This window comes from Ailuropoda melanoleuca, chromosome 8, assembly GCF_002007445.2.
Source record: "Ailuropoda melanoleuca isolate Jingjing chromosome 8, ASM200744v2, whole genome shotgun sequence".
Classification (NCBI taxonomy): domain Eukaryota; kingdom Metazoa; phylum Chordata; class Mammalia; order Carnivora; family Ursidae; genus Ailuropoda; species Ailuropoda melanoleuca.
Window position 1 is genome coordinate 57606630 of NC_048225.1, and position 21127 is coordinate 57627756.

General features: G+C 38.2%; 3 protein-coding genes across 3 annotated transcripts; all 3 read right to left on the reverse strand.

Moving 5' to 3' along the window:
* Positions 1-3434: 3434 nt before the first annotated feature.
* LOC100472448 (olfactory receptor 51B2) lies at positions 3435-4370 on the reverse strand. Its single transcript, XM_002926083.3, has one exon. It carries the CDS (start codon positions 4368-4370, stop codon positions 3435-3437), a length of 936 nt encoding a protein of 311 aa, XP_002926129.1.
* Positions 4371-8334: 3964 nt separating this feature from the next.
* LOC100472203 (olfactory receptor 51B2) lies at positions 8335-9273 on the reverse strand. Its single transcript, XM_002926082.2, is given in 3 exon segments — positions 8335-9128; positions 9131-9188; positions 9190-9273. Coding segments are annotated over 3 exon segments (936 nt in total).
* An 8714-nt stretch (positions 9274-17987) lies between these two features.
* On the reverse strand, positions 17988-18919 carry LOC100481525 (olfactory receptor 51B2-like). The gene is given in 2 exon segments (XM_011233431.2): positions 17988-18835; positions 18838-18919. Coding segments are annotated over 2 exon segments (930 nt in total).
* Between the last annotated feature and the right edge of the window lie 2208 nt (positions 18920-21127).

Consider the following 21127-nt stretch of genomic DNA (forward strand, 5'->3'; position numbering starts at 1 on the left):
ACTTCGGCTTTTAGTTAACTCTCTCTTGTCTGTCCCTGGCCATGTGAGCTGATTGTCCTTTCTGTGATCCCAAAGGCTCCTGGTAAATAAGCTGCATTTTCTTATAGCTCATTTCTGCATATATCAGTTTTGTGTTTGTACATCTTTCTCCCTAACTAGACCATACAGCTCTTCAAATTAGGGATTATATTTTGTTCACCTTTATTTCTCTAATACTCACTATAAGACGTGGTACCTATCAGGCACTTAATGAATTTTGGTGAATGGACAATATTAAGTGATTCCTTAGATATTCATTAGATATTTACTGTGATACATACTTAACATGCAGTTTAAGAAAGCAAATAGAGATATCCAGGCATGTTATAGAGGAACAGATACCCATCAACTCAGAGTAGTAGACATCGCTAGATATACTGAACCACTTGCAACAAACAGGCATATTTTCTTACACGTATTATTCATAAATATAGCTGATTGACACAGAGAAACACAATGTAGATTTTACATATACTCTCATAAACACAGTCTTGCCAACCTCCTTCTCCCTTCTGTCAGGGTCACCCATCCTCACTCATCCCCTAGGTGTAATGGTCTGAGTTACCTAACCCTCCACCAAGTCTTCAACAGATAAGCAGGGTCCCATTTAAGGCACGATTGATGGACCGAATATTTTATTTGTTTTCATCAGATGAGAACATGAAGGAGAGAAAATTTTCCCCTCACTTGGACCACAAACTCTGTTTGTATAGACGTATCTGATTAAGTTCCACATTATGTGACTTTGGATACAATACTTAACCTACCAAATAATCTACCTACATCTCAGTCTCTTCATCTGACAATTAGGAATTATCGTGAAATTTACATGACGATCAATTAGATGAAAGAGTGAAGCTCTCAGGGCATCAAGTAGCAACAGTAAGATCTGAATATATAATTGATTTTCTTCTATTATTAGTATACTCTGGACTTATGTGGGCATCCAGGCTCCACATCTAAGCTCTTCGAGCCACTTTAGAGAAATACCTCTATCTCCTACTTACAGTTATGGAGTTGAATCTTAAAGTGTAGTATCTGTGCTTATTATCCCTATTACAATTCATTTTGTTAGTTTTGTTCCCTGGTCCCATATGTCAACAATACTTTTGGATCCAGCTGTTCAGTAGTGATAGCATTTGATAATATGCTGAGAGGCTTGGGTGAGCTATCAGAAGAGGCAGGGCCAGTGAAGGCAACAACAAGGGGATCAGCAAGAAGTCAGATAAAGGGAGTGTCTAGGGAAGATGTCTCCTGAGGGAGCACTCACAAGATAGAGAATGAAGAAAGAAGAATGATAGATCTAATATATTAGATCACAAAGACAGCATGGTACTGGCACAAAAACAGACACATAGACCAATGGAACAGAACAGAGAACCCAGAAATGGACCCTCAGCTCTTTGGGCAGCTAATCTTTGACAAAGCAGGAAAAAACATCCAGTGGAAAAAAGACAGTCTCTTCAGTAAATGGTGCTGGGAAAATTGGACAGCTACATGCAAAAGAATGAAACTTGACCACTCTCTCACACCATACACAAAGATAAACTCCAAATGGATGAAAGACCTCGATGTGAGACAAGAATCCATCAAAATCATCGAGGAGAACATAGGCTGCAACCTCTTTGACCTCGGCCACAGCAAATTCTTTCATGACACATCTCCAAAGGCAAGAGAAACAAAAGATAAAATGAACTTGTGGGATTTCATCAAGATAAAAAGCTTCTGCACAGCCAAGAAACAGTCAAGAAAACTAAGAGGCAGCCCACAGAATGGGAGAAGATATTTGCAAATGATGCTACAGATAAAAGACTTGTATCCAAGATCTACAAAGAACTTCTCAAACTCAATACATGAGAAACAAATAATCAAATCAAAAAATGGGCAGAAGATATGAACAGACACTTTTCCAATGAAGACATACAAATGGCTAACAGACACATAAAATATATTTTTCAGATTTCAGGCAAAAAAGAAAGGGCAAAGAAAGAAATATTGTAACATCTTCATTGCCATGTTTAAAGTATTAAGTGTCTAAAACTATCACCTTTTATTCATAAATCATTGCCAAATTCTGTGTCCCTAAACAGGATGTCTGAAAGCTGTGTGTTGCTTAGATTTTTTGTCCCTTCTCAAGAACTGCTGTGTAGACATGAATATGCAACAAATTAATTCATGGAGAACTCTTAGAATAATTCCTAAAACAGGATGTGTGCTATGACTCTGAGACATTGAAGTCTGTCAACCAAAATGAACAGAATGAAACCTTACAACATTTTGAAAAAAAAAAAAAAGAAAGAAATAGAGGGAAGAAACTATTCCATCAGTTTTGCCGGGTTTCCTGACTTGATTAGCAGAAAAATTTCATCAAGTGAAAAAGCCCCGAGTTCTTTTGTGTGGAGAGGGAAGCAAGGGGAGACGGAAACAAGAGATATCTAAATCTATACTCTGTTTTTACAGAAGAAAAATTTCAGGAGGTGAAGTAGAAATCCAGAAAGAAGAAAAATTAGTATGTCGGTGTTCAGCAGCCACTGGGAAGAGAACAAGGAGTGCTGGGGGATCTGGCTTCAACTGGCTGATAGGAAATTGGTGCCTTGCTATTTGGCCTTTGATCTGTATCAGTTTCCATTTAATAATAAAATCCACTGATATACTGAAGGAAATCGAAGTTTCAAGTGGATGCTTCCTAGAGTTCTATACATTTGCTAGTTTTCCTCACTGAGATTTATTTACTTTTAGAAGAACATCATTTCCAATACGGTTAGATTCAAACAGAGAGATGGGAAGATGAAAAAATAGATCATTCTAGTTATCATTTATATAACACACAAAATGTACTTCCAGCTACACATCTTCCTTCAGATGAACTGTCTTTGACCCAGGCTGTGTTTAGTCACTTATACGGCACTTTCCGAAGTAGTACTTCTTCTCTCTTCACATACAAGATCTGGAAAGCCCCATCTCAGCTCTTTCCTATATCCCTTTTCCCCAAGATCACCAGCATTTCCTCTTACATATGTATTATATATGTATAATAAATACACTTTAATAAAATATTCTATATATTCTATTCCAATATGCATGCTAATACATATATTGGAATACATACACAGAATATATATATATATATAGAGAGAGAGAGAGAATATATACATAGAATATTATATGCTATATATATTCTAATAACACTTTCTGTACATATTCTATTCCAATATATATATTCTAATACAGGTGTAATATTAGAATACATATCTGCTCAAGTCAACTTATAGCTTTATGTAATGATTAAAATTTCATCTAACTCTGAAAAAAGGCACTGAGGATAAAACCAAGCTTCTCTTCCAATAACGGGAAATGAAAAACTCCCAGAGATCTCAAGATTGTGAAATAAAATCTCAAGCCCTACTGTGCATAGAAAATAGGCGAATAATGCTTCTCTGAATTTGCTTGGTCTTGATACTATATATAATGGTGTTCATTAATGGGGGAAACAGAAAGTAGACATAGCTCATGGTAATGTGGACCACATGTGGTGCATGTTTCCCAAACCTGTGGATGAAAGTCAGGCCAATCACAGTAACATAAAACACCAGAACACAGCTAATATGGGAGACACAGGTGTTAAGGGCCTTAGCTCGCTCCTGTCCAGAGGCGATGCCCATAACTGTCTTCAGGATTAAAATATAAGAGAAGAGGATAGTCAGAGCATCTAGGAAGAAAGTCAAAGCAACCAGAATCACTGGGTACACGCGATTAAATGTAATTTCAGCACAGGCGAGTTTCATGACATCTTGGTGGAGGCAAAAGGCATGGGAAAGAACATGGGAACGGCAATATGGGAACCAGTAGAGTGGCACAATTGGGGGCACAAGGGATAAAAAACCTCTCATTAGTACCCCCAATCCTGTCTTCATCACCCGGGAATTGGTAAGAATGGAGTTATATCTCAGAGGGGTGCGGATGGCGATGAATCGGTCATAGGCCATGGCAAGCAAGACACCTGATTCCACAATGGAAAGGGAGTGAATAATATAGGCCTGCAGGAAGCAGGCTCCATGGCTCATCTCCCGGTGATTCATCCATAAGACGCCCATGACAGTAGGCATCGTGGTCAATGTCACCATCAGATCTGTGCCTGCCAGCATGGCAAGGAAATAGTACATGGGTTCATGGAGGCTGTGGTCATCCTTGATGAGGTAAAGGAGAGTGCCATTGCCAAGAAGCACAGAGACGTAGACTGCAAAGAAGGGGATGGAGATCCAGTGATGGGCAGCCTCCAGACCTGGGAAGCCAGTCAGCAAAAAGGGGGCAGCGCTGATATTGGGCCACATAGTATGTCCACAAGTGGAGAGCAAGTTTATGGAAGCTATGAACCCAGAAATCCAGTTTTCAGTGTGCACTACCTCCCAATGGGAATATATTACAACAGCCTCGACCACAATCTTTGTACTCAGGCTAATTAATTGGTATATACATGGTTTTACAACTATTTTCTTACAGAAGAGGAGTAGAGATTTCTAGGCTTATTAATGATGAAGAATCATGGTCTTTTCCCACATTATATATAATATCAGGTTAATGGTTAAAATTTTCTCAATTAAAAAAATTTTTTTCAAAATGTTAGGCCACACTGTTAGATATTATGCTAGAAAATGTTTGAAGCAATAAAGTTTTTAAAAAAGAAGATAAAAATATTTGAGTGGATAACTACATTACTTAGTTACACTGCTTTCTTTTTTTTTTTGGTTGTAAATACATTGATATACTTGAAACATTTAAACTTGATTTAATTTTATATATGCAATCATGATAGAGACATTTTTTGTTGTTATCAGAAAATTTTGTTCCATTTTGAAATTGAATGTCAGCATTTTATGGAATTCTCACAAAAGTCAGAAACCCTTGATTTAAAAAAATGGACAATAGCAGACAATGTCACATTTAACCTAAACCCATTCACAGTTTGCTTGAAGTCCCCCATTAAAAGCTTCAAACCTGCTGTGATACATTTGTCCAAAGGAGGTCTGTGCTATTATGTTTCTCACCCCAGATGGAATATGACCCCTATGCAGGCCTCTGGAAAATCTTTCTATCTTCTCTTGCCTGCATCTAACATCAGAAGGTAAGGAGTCATTCTATATTTCTATTCCTGGCACTCACCCACTACTGTCTTGTTGGAATGGTTACTTTCTTTCTGTCTTATCTGAAGACTTACTTCAGACTCTCCTTCTCAAAAAACTCTTGAAGAGGCCAAGTTGAAGAGTTTATGTTTGTAGAAATCACCTCCCCAGAGTTTCAGCTTTCCAGCCACTTGGGAGATTCTTTGATTTTCCTCCCCTGTCCTCTTTTTCTGAAAGTGGCTGGGCCATTCAACTGGTGTCCCCAGCCAGGCCTCTCGTGCATTTCCCCAAGGGTGTGTTAGGAAAACTGGAAACTCAAAAACCACCCTGATTGGGATGTCAGGGCTTGATTATGTTACCCCAAGATCGTCAACATTGGCATTCCTACTGTCTATCTCAAAGGTCAAGGGAGTCGTATGTGCCTTTGTTACTCCTAGAATTTGTGAATTCTAATCGCATTTTTGTCTTTTTTGTCACTTTGGAGAAATCAGTTCTGATTCATAGGAACCTAATCGGTCTGTGAACAGCAAGGTGAATGAAAGATGTCTTATATTGTATCTTAAAATTACTTCATTTATCATTGCCTATTTTGTGACAGGTTCAGGGTGATGGACATGTTCTTTTCATTAACTAAACTCAAAATCTAGCGGGAACCGGAAAGAAAATATTTGCCATGAATTTATAAAGCACTGTTAAAATGAACATCAGTGAGCTAGGGAGAAGGTATCCCTAGGATCTGGGCAAGGTTCCTGGAATGCTCTTTAAGCTGAGAATTGAAAAATAGAAGAGTAAGGAATATAATATTTTTTCTAAGATAGGGCACTAATTCTATGGAGAGAAATAAATAAAAACCACCCAAAGAATAACATGTGCACTAATCATAGGACAAGGAAAAAAAATGATGACTTTAAACAAAAAATATTTGTATACTAAATTTATACCAAGAGTTATAACATCTCTAAGTTTATGAGAGAAACTTAACACAAAGTGAATCTGTGGTAGCAGATTCTGATCACATAGGGTCTTACAATTCATGTAAGGAGTTTTGACTTTACCCAAAGGACAAGAGTATGAAATAAGTGATGGGCCATCCTTACAATCAGCTAATTAATCATTGTTTAAAGGTCACTTTGCTACGGTATGAGGAGCACATTGGAAAAGAGGTAGAATAAGTGAGAAGAATCAAGACACAGTAATCCGCATGATAAATTGGGTTGGTGTGGATGTGATAGGATGTTATCAGTAGGGTTGATAGAAGTGGACATGCTCCAGTGAAGAATCACTGGGTAGAAACCTTGATCTATCCTTTTCTCTTCCTGGGTAAGAATGCAAAGACCCATGTGTTCTATGAGCTTCTAATAGTGTCAATTGCTTCAGTTTGTTTCTATTGTCTTGTATCTCCTGACCTTTCAGCACATGCTCATACAGGCCTAGCTTTTACTATGAAAATTAACAATCAGGCAAAAAGATGCACATATTAAAAATTGTTTCAATAAATGACTAGCTAATGAATACATTACTGTCTTTTCTTAAAAGCTCAGTGCTACAGCATACCATATTTCCTTTGGTCATTTTAATAGGTCAAACATTATTGGGACTTTTACTCATCCTCAAATTAGCAGAATATTTTTCAAAGATGGATTTTATGCATAATCAGGAATCATTTTGGGGTCAATAACATTCATGTACTTAAAATAATCCAGAAATTTTATATTTGTTTCTTCCCAAACTTTTCTTTTATACATTTTTCTAAAATCTATCAATTTTATGTCTTATATATATATCATACCTATCCAATACATTTATTTTCACTTTAATAATTTTAGCTACTGGTATCTCTCTCTGAAACTGACACAGTATCTTTCTGATTTTCTTGTGTCCCTCTTGCTGAACTACACATACCTGAACATATAAATTGTAAACATATAAATTGTAAACATAACTGAAATCATATCACTCCCTTGCTTAGAACTAATTCAGTAGCTTCTTGTGACTCTCTGGGTAGACACCTAAACCCTTGCCATGGCCAACGGGATGCTACTTATTTAACCACCTTCCCCTCCCCCAGAGCTATCACTTTCTTCATGTCAGCCACATTCCCAGAAGTTTCCATGAACCATCCCACCTATAGCCTCCTCACATACTACTTTCTGCTTAAAACATTCTTATGCCTGTTTGACCAATTAACTTCTAATACACCCTCAGCTCTCAGCTGAAGACACAATCCTCAGGGAACCTTTCCCTTCTCTCAGTCTGGAAGTGATCCTTTTTGGAACCCACATCCTCAAAAGGGTTTGTCCTTCACATGTTGTCGCTAGTTACAGAGATAATTTCAAATGTAGGTTTCTTTGATTTTTTGACCCACTGTGGACTGGATCTAGATAAGACAATATTTTGTATTGGTCTGTTTGCAGTTAAATTGTTTTCGTTCAGCATCATTCCTGTCTCATGCCTTAAAATATTAGCCAAATGGCTGAATATTACTGTTACTACTTTGAAAATAGAATCAATGAGGATTTCTTTAAATCTTTTAATTTTCTCCAAATATTAACTTATTATAAAATAGAATGTGCAAAAAGAAGTTATGCAAAAAATGAGAAATCATAAGAAAAAACCTGGAATCAAGGAGGTCTTCATCATGTGGCCACCAAATCTCAATAAGGTAAATAAAAATGAAATTATTTATATATAGAATTTTAAATTCTATATCTAAAAAGACAAATAGAAATTGGGATATATTTGCAATATAAATGGCTCACTAGGGTTCATTTATAATGAGTTCCCACAAATAAATTAGGAAATGATGAACTCCCTGATAGGAAAATAACAAGAGATATGATCAAAAATTCCAAAGTAAGCCATGAAAATAGATACAACAAATTTTTGATGTGTTTTAGCATAAAAATTAATTGCATACACAGAAAACACAATATCCACATTGTACTTAATTTTCCAGAAAATTAAAAGTGTTTTTATCCCTTACGTAGAGTTTAAAGGCAAGAACACAGAATAACAAGGAAACAAATCAGCACATAAACCCATAACTCATAAGCTTCATAAATGGCGTTGTATCATTTGAAGAAATGGCGAATGCCACAATAGGTTTTAAGACTTAGTGGAATTAGAATTCCATGGCCCTAGGTTCAGAGAAACCTCAGATCTCTACTATCTGCATTTAACTTCCGAATCGATCTTTGGATAAAAGGCGAAGAATGCCATATTGAATTTGCTTGGTCTTGATGCTATAGATGATAGGATTCATTAAAGGAGGAAAGAGGAAGTAGACATAGCTCATTATAATGTGGACCACTGATGGCACATTTTTCCCAAACCTATAGATGAATGACAGACCAATCACAGTGACATAAAAGATGAGGACACAGCTGATGTGGGAGATACAAGTGTTGAGGGCTTTGGTTCTCTCTTCACCGGAGGCTATGCCCATGACAGTCTTAAGAATTAGGATATAGGAGAAAAGGATGATCAGAGAATCTAGGAAGATTGTTAAACAAACCAAAATTACAGGGTAAAGTCTATTGAAAGTTATGTCAGCACAGGCCAGTTTCATGACTTCTTGATGAAGACAGAAAGCATGGGAGAGAACATGAGAGTGGCAATATGGAAATGAAAAGAGACGCAAGATTACAGGGATAATGGATATAAAACCCCTCATGAAAGCTCCCATCCCTAACATTACCACTCGAATATTGGTGAGAATGGAAGTGTATCTCAAGGGATTGTGGATGGCAATAAAACGGTCATAGGCCATGGCAAGTAAGATACCCGATTCCACGACTGAAAGGGAGTGAATGAAGTAGGCCTGCAGGAAGCAGGCTCCGTGGCTTATCTCCCGGTGATTCATCCATAAGACACCCATGACAGTAGGCATCGTGGTCAATGTCACCATCAGATCTGTGCCTGCCAGCATGGCAAGGAAATAGTACATGGGTTCATGGAGGCTGTGGTCATCAGAGTGCCATTGCCAAGAAGCACAGAGACGTAGACTGCAAAGAAGGGGATGGAGATCCAAGGGGATGGAGATCCAGTGATGGGCAGCCTCCAGACCTGGGAAGCCAGTCAGCAAAAAGGGGGCAGCGCTGATATTGGGCCACATAGTATGTCCACAGGTAGAGAGCAGCTTTCTAGAAGCATTGAACTCAGGAGCCCAGAGTTTTTACTGGTATAATACCACAGAAGCCTCAACCACAATCTTCATACTTGGGGATAATTAATTGGTATGATAAATGTAACTCCACAAGTATTTTCCTGCAGAAGAAGAAGAGAGGTTTGCAGGTTATACTTGAGATAGGAATGTTAGTTTTTCCCTAAGTAGAAAAAAATATTCGGTTAATAGTTAAAATTTTCTCAAATTAAATGAAATATTTTCATTAATTTTTCTCACAACATCAGGTCCTATATGGTGTGTATGCTTAAAATTTTTTCCATGGGGTGCCTGGGTGGCACAGCGGTTAAGCGTCTGCCTTCGGCTCAGGGCGTGATCCCGGCGTTATGGGATCGAGCCCCACATCAGGCTCCTCTGCTATGAGCCTGCTTCTTCCTCTCCCACTCCCCCTGCTTGTGTTCCCTCTCTAGCTGGCTGTCTCTATCTCTGTCAAATAAATAAAATCTTTAAAAAAAAAATTTTTTTTTCCAGGAGCAGTGTATAACAACAAATAAGGTAAATAAGTACAAGTGAGTAATAATCTTTCTTAGTGGATTTGTTGCCATGATTGCTAAGCTTTTGGGCACACTTAACTTTGATCTTGCTTCTATTTTCTATAGTCATAATAAATACTTAGTTTTCAGTTAGAAAAACTTGCCTTTGTTTTTGAAATTGAATGGTGCTGTTTTATGGAACACAGACCACCACCATCACTTCCAATTGCTTTGTTCCTCCAACAATTAGTGACCCCTTTTTAGAGGTTGGCTACCAGAAGCAGGGGCCATAGGCCAGCCACAAATAACAAGTACAGGGACTTGTTAGACATGTGGTCTTAGATTCCACCTCTAACCCCCGAACCAAAATTTGCCTTTGATCACGATCCCCAAGTGATTCAGGCGTACCGTAATATCTGAGAATCACTGCTCTAAACAGTTCATATCTATTCCATCTTTGGAGATACATGTTTTTGGATTTGTCCACCTGGGCGGTTTCTTTGTTCCTGCCAGACATCCTCGTGTAATTTTTTTCATAGCTGCTTTATTCACTGGCTCTTGAATGCTCAGATTCTTTCTCTATGTCTCCTCTTAACTCTTAGCTCCTTTTCCTTCAATACTTCCCTTCTGATAAGCTGTTGCTCGTGTGACTGGTCACATTACAATGTCCCTACAGCCTGAAGACGTCAGTCATCTCTACTACTCCCATGTTCTTAGTGGCATCCAGCCCAAATAAAGAGCCTGTTACCTTTTATGCTGTAGTCCCACTTCACCACCAATTCAGAAGCAGACGCTTCTTGACAACATGTCCCTAATATCAGAAATAAACCAGAATCAGGACAATTCACAAAGAATGTAACTCTTATGTAAGAAAATGCTCTGAAGTCACATCTGTATGGGCATGGCACTCGCTGAGACAGAAATCACCAACTCTAGGAGCTCCCTAAAACTAAAGTATATCAAGTCATATAGGGGTTTAAATTAGTATTACTATACAAATGTTGTTCTATCCCTGAAAGTGGCCTGAGGTTTAAAAATGGGATGAGAAAACAACATGTCAGAGGAAGAGAAAGGTAGCTGGGAGAGGTAGTGAATTAGAGATATCTATTCTAAAGGGGAAAATAGCAAAAACAAACCAAAACAAAACAAAAGCAAAAAACAAACCGTAAGATCCTGAATTTATTTAATTTATTAAATAAAAGGAATTTGGAATGATTCAACTGTATTTCCAGAACGTAAGCTTCTCCTTAAAAATTAATCAGGTCTTTTCAGAGACTGGTAATAAAATGTCCAAAACCAAAAAGGACAGAAGCTTTTACTATTTTTATGAGCAGAAAAATGTTTGAGAAATAGGAAGCTGTATTTTCCTCTATAGCTAGGCTTGTATCAGAAAAATAACAAGATACAGGGAAGGCTATAATACCTCTAAGAATGTAAAACCAGGACATGTTCCTAAGCCTTTGGAATAAAGGGAAACCCTGTCCAGGATGAAAAGAGAACCCTGATATTTGTCCAGGAGCATGTGTGGGGGGCTTCCAGGAGTACAAGATACTGTCATCAAACTGAGGCCACTATAGACAGTTTCTTCAGGGCTGGGACCATACTGCATGCATCCTCCCAAGCCTACATTAGGTAGCAATTTTCCATAAACATGGCTTGGCTATATATGGGTTTATTTATTGGCAGGTGTTGAGAAAATTACATCAGGCACACAAGAATTAATTCGTCTAGGTGGAGAGAGGCAGCTCCCAACTCAGAGCATGTTTTTTCTTTAGTGACTTCCTAAAGTTCTGGGGGAATTGTCTTATCACTATCTGATGAACTGTCCCCAAAGGATGCTGTACACCTGAAGGTGTGGACAGCCAGTAGAAGCACCATCCCTCAGTCTCATCTGGGACAAGTAGAAAGATTACAATTTTGAATGTGCAGAGAATTAGTAAGCGCACACCACACGACCACCACTATGTTGATTGCTAAGAAAACTATTTCATAAGCACAGTATCTATCTTGAAGAATCTCACAATACACACCAGCAGAGCTTATAATTGGGCTTGATCACTGTGCAATTTTATGCAAAGCATTGTCAATGAATGTCTCAACAGGGTCCCTAATGCTGAAAACATCCAGATAATATACCTACCTGATTTTCATGTTATGATGTTTTTCTAGGTAAACAGGATTCCTAGACTTGTAACAACACATACACACACACACACACACACACGCAACACATACACACACACATAGACATCAATAGGAACTGACCAAACTGCTCAGTCTGAGAGCACAACTTGACTCTCAGTGGATATGGGGGAAGGAAAGAAGCAGAGGGGGCTTGGGTATACGAAGAAAGAAAGGATAAGAAAGATATATGGACCTCAAAAGGAAATAGTGAAAAATGAATCCATCACAAAGTCCAAATGCACAGGTGACCAGAGAGGAGAGCGTTTATCCTGCCCCACCCCTACCTGCTCTTCTCATCTGCTCCATTTCCTCCCAAATGGAATGAGGGATACGCCGTATAGGTACAAGACTGATCGACCAGAAATAGAGTCTCAGGTTTTCTATTTTTCCTAGAGAGTCTCACGTGCCCTTCCGAAGACAGCAGTTGCTAAAGTGTAGACACACGCATGGGTGCGCACGCGTGCTGTTGGGATCTAATAAAAACTATAAACTTCTGCCTAGAAAAATGGATAAAAGCACACAATGTCACAATTTAGGGCACTCATGGTTATGGTGATGCCAACCCAAGGGTTACAGATTAGAAACGCCAAATCTAGCATAGTTTCTTTAATACACTTATGGAAAAAAAGGAAGAAGTCTGTGCTGTAGATGTCTTTCACCTCAGCTGGAATCTTCCCTCTATGCAGCCCTCTGGAAAAATTTATTAAATGCTTCTTTTGACTGCATATAACATCAGAAAGGAAAAAGTCATTCCGTATTTCTGTTCCTGGCACTCACCCACGCCAGTCTTGCTGCTGTAACAGGGACTTGCTCCTGCCCTATTTGAAGACCAGGTTTAGATGCTTCCCTCACATAGCTCCCTCAGGAAGCCCCATTAGAAAGCTGATGTATGTAGGAATCACTTCCCCATAGTTAGCTTTACAGCCACTCAGGAGACCCCTCGATCTCTCTTCCAGAACTCTTTCCTCTTTCTGGGAGTAGCTGGGCCACTTAAACAGTGTCTTCAGGTCATTCATGCATTTCGCAAAGGATGTGGGAGGAAAACTGGAAACTCAGATGCCAGCAGAGATGGAATATCAGAACTTGCTTATATGATCCCCCCTTCGAATCCTCAGCATCAGGGTTTAAGAAACCCATGCATGTCCTTCTTGTTGTCTACCTTCAATGCCACAAGTATACCAGTTTCTCTCAGGGACCACATGTACCATTGTTGATCCTAGAGCTTATGAATTCCAATTGCATTTTTTCTTTTCTGCTCCTTTGGGGAAATAAGTTCTGATTCAGAGGAACATGAGTGAATTTCTTAATAGCCATGTGTATGGGGACAGTCAACTTTTTGTCTTAAAAATTACCTTATTTTTAGATCATTAGCCTCTTTGTGTCAGCTTCACAATGAACACATCGGAATATGGTGGGTCCCAGGATGAAAATATTAACCATAAATTTTATTTTCTTTTTTTTACCATAAATTTTCATAGTACTATCATTACTGCATAGATGATAGCATGCTAAGAGAAGCACATAGGGAATATCTTTGGGATCAGGGAAAACTTCCCAGAGGAAATGTGATTTCAGCTGAGGATTGAACAAGGAGGAAGGTAAGGAACATAGTAGTTGTAAATAGGATAGAGTTTAGTTCCAAACAGAGAGGAAAAAAGTGCATAGGCCAAAGGCAAGAAATAAATACGGTGAATTCAGATAAAAAGAATTTTAGTATAGCTTAAAAAAACTTGTGGGAAAATCTGACACAAAATGAATCTGTGGTAGCAGGTTCTAATCATGTAGGGTCTTACAAATCATGTAAGGAGTTTTGACTTCACCCTAAGAGCAATGAGTGTGAAGTAAGGGGGAGGGGATCACAATCACATAATCCCGTTACAAGTTTACTTTGGTGAAAGCTTGAAGGACACATTGAAAAGGTGGAAGAGTGACTGAGGAGTGTGTAGGATACAACTGTAATAATCCAGGAGACAAATACTGTTGGCGTGGATGAGATCAGATGCTGTTGGTAGGGTAGCATAGAAGTGGACGGGAGAAAGAATCCATGATTTACAATGAGAAGTTGACTGAAGATGGTAGATTAAGGAGACAGAACAGTGGAAGATACCCTCATCTCTGATTTTATCTGCGTGGAGAGCGTCTCCATTTATTAATACAGGGATCACAGAAGACACTGACTTTACTAGGTAATCAGGAATTGTTGTTTGACTCCTGTGCACTTTACATGCTGGATCTGGAAGAAAGAATGAAGAGAATCATTCAGGTTAGGGCCTTGTGTGTCTGTTAGCAGTTGTGTAGAAATGCCTCCTAGCTAGTTATGTATGTGCGTCTTGAGTTCAGAAAACAAATATGAGAGCAGGGGGAGGGACTTGAGAACAATCAATAATTAGATCAGATTACATTAGATTGGAAACTTTGTTTCAAATTACTGGAATTCATAGCTAAGAGCAGGAGCCCTGGAGTATGAGTACGAGCCCAGCCCTACCTACAGGTTCTGTGTCTTTACATACTTAACACTGAGGCTCCTTCATCTGTAAGAAGGGGATGATGGATTCATTGAAAAGATTGTCGCAAACATTAAATACTCCTAAGAATGAGGTAACAATAGTGTAAGTTAACTTATGTATATATTGGCACAAGGCCTGGAAAATGTTAAGATCTACATTGTTTTGCTTTGTTTTGTTAAGTTTTCTCAGAAGAGTATAAAAGAATGAAATGTCTAGGATTAATTTAAAATAAGCCAAAACACACAATCAAACACACAAAACACATAGGATACTGGCATAAGAGTTTCCAAGAACTGAAGATAAAACTAAGTTGTCAAGGTAAATGAGGACAAGAAGGAATCAAAAATACAAGTGTCAAAGGACTGGATGTCCTGGTGACCTCGTAGGGGAAGCTACGTTGTTTGGGAATGACCGAGGGAAAAGCGTGAAGGCACATCATCATTTCCAAAGGCTGTTTAAAACTTGCAATTTTGGGGGTGCCTGGGTGGCTCAGTAGTTAAGCGTCTGCCTTTGGCTCAGGGTGTGATCCCGGCGTTCTGGGATCGAGCCCCGCATCAGGCTTCATCAGTTGGGAGCCTGATTCTTCCTCTGCCCCTCCCCCTGCTTGTGTTCCTTCTCTCGCTGGCTGTCTCTCTGTCTGTCAAATAAATAAATAAAATCTTTAAAAAAAAATAAAAAAATAAAACTTACAATTTTTAATTAAGTTATACATAACTAAAAATCATTGAATGCTACATCAAAAACTAATTATGTACTATACAGTGGCTAACTGAAACTAATAAAAATAAATAAATAAATATATAAACCTATTCCCAGGGAAAAAATAAAAATAAAACTTACAATTTTTATTCATATTAACTATGTATTTCATCATGTGAAAGAATCATCATATATTAAATGGCTTCCTACTGGCTCAAAATTCTTCCCTTCTATTTTAGTGCTGATGGGTCGAAAACTTCAGATGTCTGGCTTTGCCAGTACAATGATATTAATATAATTAGCAGGACATATGAATGCCAATAGCATGCATTTTATTATTCTTAATTAATAAGGCTCAGAGATTTAATGACTTGTTCAACATCACAAAGGTTGTACGTGAAGGAGACAAAAGTAGACAGCTTTTTTCTTCCACGACTACATTCTTTCTACCATACTGTGCTTTTTTTAAAACAAATTTTCCATATTTCTTAAGAATAAATTGAAGCAAGTAAATTTACTATAGTCAAAGGTATAACATGATTATAGTTTTAGCCTTTTTAAATGTAATAGTATATTCCATATATCTAGGTAAACTCTATGCATTTTATTTGGGGAAGTTTGAGAACAGAGTATATATTATAAAAGATAGAATATAATTTTATAGATAATAAGATGGTATAATAAAATTGGTAACTATATTTTCATGAAATCTTAAATTTTTAAGATGCTTTTGGATGTATATAGATAGAGGATAAAAAAATAAAGATCATGCCTGTTATATCTTCTTTAAATAGTTTATAACTATGGAATTGCCTCATATATTTCATTGTTTTTCTTTGAATTCATTTCTAGGTATCACTCTATTGGAGACACATTATGTTAGACTGACTTACATCACCATTGCCTTGATTTTTTTTAAACGTATTTTCCCTTGTTTTTAAGCTCTTGTTATATATTCTTTTAATTTTTAAACTGCCTGGACTGTACAGGCCAATTGATCTGTTATTCTCTTCTCTTTCATAGGATCAATAGGGAAAACCTAATTAAAATAAGGGGAAAAAAGTTAGGTGAATTAAGAATGGAAACAGAAAGACAATTATCGTATGGTTTCTCTCATCTATGGAACATAAGAACTAGGAAGATCTGTAGGAGAAGAAAGGGATAAAGAAAGGGGGGTAATCAGAAGGGGGAATGAAGCATGAGAGACTATGGACTCTGAGAAACAAACTGAGGGCTTCGGAGGGGATGGGGGTGGGGGGAATGGGATAGGCTGGTGATGGGTAGTAAGGAGGGCACATATTGCATGGTGCACTGGGTGTTATACGCAACTAATGAATCATCGAACTTTACATCAAAAACCAGGGAGGTACTGTATGGTGACAAACATAATATAATTAAAAAAATCATTAAAAAAAAAGAATGGAAACAGTGATGGAAGATATAAATCAGTGGTTTTCAAAGATTATTTTATAAATAACCATTTCCAATGGAGAAATAAATTATTGTACAAGAGAATCTATTGGTTATAGGAAATCATTCCAGTGATCTGGTAAGACATAGGGATATGAAATTTCTTCTCCAGTTAGGAAAAAAAAAAGTCATGGACTAATTATTGATTGAATACATTGGATTCTATTTGCCAACATATTTTCTATAATTTTGTTGAATGTACATCATTCTCTCTAGACCTCTTTACCTTTTGATGAACTAATAAAATAGAGCTTTTCTTCCTATTTTGCTGATGTACAGATTCTCATCATGTTTACCCCTGCATGGAATAAAATGTATGGGAGGCCCTGAGAGAACTTTCCTTAAATGTCTTATGTGTTTCAAGTCCATACAATTACAATATTTCCTGAAAATACTTCACTACCATCCCCTCAATCCAGAAAAAGACAAATTGTTGCCCCTGTGTACATATCAGAATGTCTTTTTGACTAGTATCCTTTTTCATTAAGCATATATCAAGGTTATGAACTGCAGAACTCTGAACAAAAACTCAGGTATGCAAGAAATGGAACTTTATTTTATTGTAGTGGTTTGAAGTCCTCATCCCCAAGTTTGAAGACACCAGTTACCAGCAACTCAGAGACTTCTCATTAATCTATCTATGGTGGGCATCTAGCTACACCAGCATCTGCTGGAATCTAAGTTCTTCTTTGGCCTTGGGTGGTTTTGGCAACAAGCCCTCTCTTGGTCTATCTTATTCTCATTTCTTTCTTTTTTTTAATTGAAATTCAATTAGCCAACATACAGTGCATCATTAGTTTCAGATATAGTGTTCAATAATTCATCAATTGCATATAACACCCAGTGCTTATTCTTATTTATTTCTGATCCACTCTAGCACATACAATACTGGTAGGGTTGTCTAAGACCCTCTGTCATCTCTGATGTGCTCTCAAGCATACAAGAAATGTTTAACTGTTTCCCAGAAAATGCCAGGGAACTCTTGCAAGCTATCTAATTTCCCTCTCCATGAATAGACTCTGCAAACATTTCAAATATCATTGGCCTCAGGTAACCATGAAGACAATTCTACCAGATGAGAAAATGACAGTATATAGCAAACCAACCTAGCAAACAGAGCAACAGGACTAAAGCCAAAGTCCTTGGGAGTACGCTGGGGGTAAGTGGCTAAGAAACAGGGCAATGAGGCTGTGTCTTTTAAATGACAGGAATGCCAGTCCTCTTGATTGTAAGTCCCATTGGCTCATAAAGTCCATTCTCCGAAGAAACCCATTCCATAGTGGGGAGAGACTCCAAGGTAAATAGATCAGAATCAAATTCTATGGAGAGAGAGAAGACGATTGATACCATTCCTTATCTGCTTGGTCTTAATACTGTAGATTATTGGGTTCATAAATGGGGGGAAGAGGAAGTAGATATAGCTCATTATAATATGAACTACATGTGGCACATATTTCCCAAATCGATGAATGAGGGTCAGCCCAGTAACAGTGACGTAAAAAACCAGAACACAGCTAATATGAGAGACACAAGTGTTTAAAGCCTTAGCCTGCTCCTTACCTGAGGCAATTCCCATGACAGTATTAAGGATTAGAATATAAGAGATAAGGATAAGCACAGAGTCTAAGAAACCGGTTAATGAGACCAGGACTATAGGATAGAGTCTATTGAAGGTGATGTCGGCACAAGCCAGTTTGATCACATCCTGGTGTAGGCAGAAAGCATGGGAGAGGACATGGGATTTGCAGTAGGGGAATCCAGAGAGGGTGGTAATTATGGGAACAATAAGTATAAATCCCCTCATCAGAACCCCCAGACCTATCTTCACCACCTTAGCATTGGTGAGAATGGAGGTGTATCTCAGGGGATTGCGGATGGCAATAAAACGATCATAGGCCATAACGAGCAAGACTCCAGATTCCACAATAGAGAGTGAATGGATTAGATAGGCCTGAAAGTAGCAGGCTCCATGGCTGACTGCCCTGTGATCAAGCCACAGAACACCAAGCACAGTGGGCATCGTTGTCAAAGTCACTCCAAGGTCTGTGGCTGCCAATATAGCCAAAAAGTAGTACATTGGCTCATGGAGAGCGTGGTCTTCTCTGATAAGGAAGAGGAGGGTGCCATTGCTGAGGAGTATGGACACATAAATGATAAAGAGGAGATGGAAATCCAAGGATGAAATATCTCCAGACCTGGGAAGCCAGTCAGTAGAAAATGGGTGGCACTGATGTTGGACCACATGGTGGATCCCTGAGAAGAAACAAAAAAGCTCCCTCTAGACCAAAACTCTTCCGTAGGAATATAATTTGAGGCATGTACGTGATTTTAAATTTTCTAGTAGCCACATTAAAAAGAGTAAAAAGAAAAAAGTTAAAAGCAATTTTATTTTATTTTTTTTTTTTAAAGATTTTATTTATTTATTCGACAGAGATAGAGACAGCCAGCGAGAGAGAGAACACAAGCAGGGGGAGTGGGAGAGGAAGAAGCAGGCTCATAGCAGAGGAGCCTGATGTGGGGCTCGATCCCATAACGCCAGGATCACGCCCTGAGCCGAAGGCAGACGCTTAACCGCTGTGCCACCCAGGCGCCCCTAAAAGCAATTTTAATACTGCATTTTATTTAATCCACTATCTCTAAAATACAGTCCACCTGTACCTTTGTCCATCTCTAGTTCTGTCATCTAGCTTTTTCTCTCTATTGTGAACGTATTTTATAGGAAAGAGCACATTTTATATTGTCCTTCCATTTTGGATACACCATTCATATTCTGTTCATTGATTCAACAAATAGGAATTAATGATACCTACATAAATGAAGACGTCGACTTAGCATTAAGGACACAAACCTCATGGTCTTGTCGCAAAAATGTGGGATGATACCATATTTACCTGAGTTGGAGTTCACACTATAATACTTTGTATGTCTAAATATATTATGCAGCCCCATAGGACCAACACACTCAGAAAGTCCCAGAGAGGGGTGCCTGCAATCTGTCCAGGTGCCTCTTAACCTCCAAGGACTATTACATTACTAAACTTTATGGAATTTACAACTTTCTGCTTCAAGGAAGCATTGCATTTGGTGCTGAAGACAGCCGATGGAAACGTAGAAGTGACTTTTTTCAATTCCTAACTTTTACCTAAAGACGATCATATCTATCTCACTGAAATGAAATGAGCTACCCAGCCATGAAATGACAGGGTGGACCAAATCTAATCACGTGAGCCCTTAAAATCAAAGATTTTTCACTAGTGGCAAAAAATTTAGACTAATGGTGGAATGAGAGCCCAAAATGATTCAACATTTGAGAAGAACTTGACAGTTACTAGTTTGAAGATACAGGGAGTCACATGAGAAAGATTTCAAGCAGCTATTGAAGCAGGGAGAGGGTGCCAGTTGACAGCCTGCAAAAAAGTAGGGACATCACTCTTAGTGCCATAAGCAAATACATTCTGCCAACAACATGAATTCATTTGGAAGTGGATTCTTCCCTAGAAATTTCATACAAGACCCTAGCCCAGCCATCGCCTTGATGGTGGCCTTATTATAGCCTAAACAGAGAACCAGGCAAGCCTACCAGACTCTGACCTACAGAACTGTGGTATTAGAAACCAGGGTTGGTCATCTAGAAAACAAATCCACTAGCATTAAATATTAAACTAATATTTGAAGAGTTTATGCAAGTTACTTATTGTGTCAATTAGCCAATGTAAAAAAATTGCCACATGACAAAGCCCTGTGTGGCTTCAGTGGCTTACATTACACAATTACTTTTGCACTCATATACATCGTTCAGCTAATTCCAGTTGGCCTTGCCTAGGCTCATCTAGTGATTTCTGCCTTTCTTGCACATGCACCTAGGATTCAGCTGGATGTCTCCTCCATCCCATCATTTTCCTATTCCCTCCTTCTGATGTCCATTACACTTTTATTGGGTTTAAATCTTATCCTTCACTTTGCCCTCTCCCTGGAGCTAAGTCCCATGTATCTCTTCCCCATCATCCATTTCCTAGCACAAACCTTACTGCAAAATGTTTTGTTTTTTACATTTTATTACCAGTCTTTCAGACCTAAACGCTCTAATTAATTTATTCCAAGTAAAACATGCATGTATTTTCAATCCAATGCTAACATTGCTTTCTTCATTGAGTGTTCTGTGGATGCATCGGTCTTCCTGGGAGCAATGACAGATTTTGACATAGATTATCAGGTCATTAATGAAATTTCAATGGTCTTATTTTTAACACAGTGATACACTAACTGGCTGGTAAGCTGATAGTTAAACTGATTCATGCAGTAACACTGACTTCCAAATACTACTTACTGATACACTAATTGGCTAATATGTTAGCTGACTGATCAAACAAAGTACAGCCTTTTCCCAAACAAATGTCCAGTTAAGAGTCACCAATAATTCACCAACACCCTGCATATGTGGTCACCATCAGG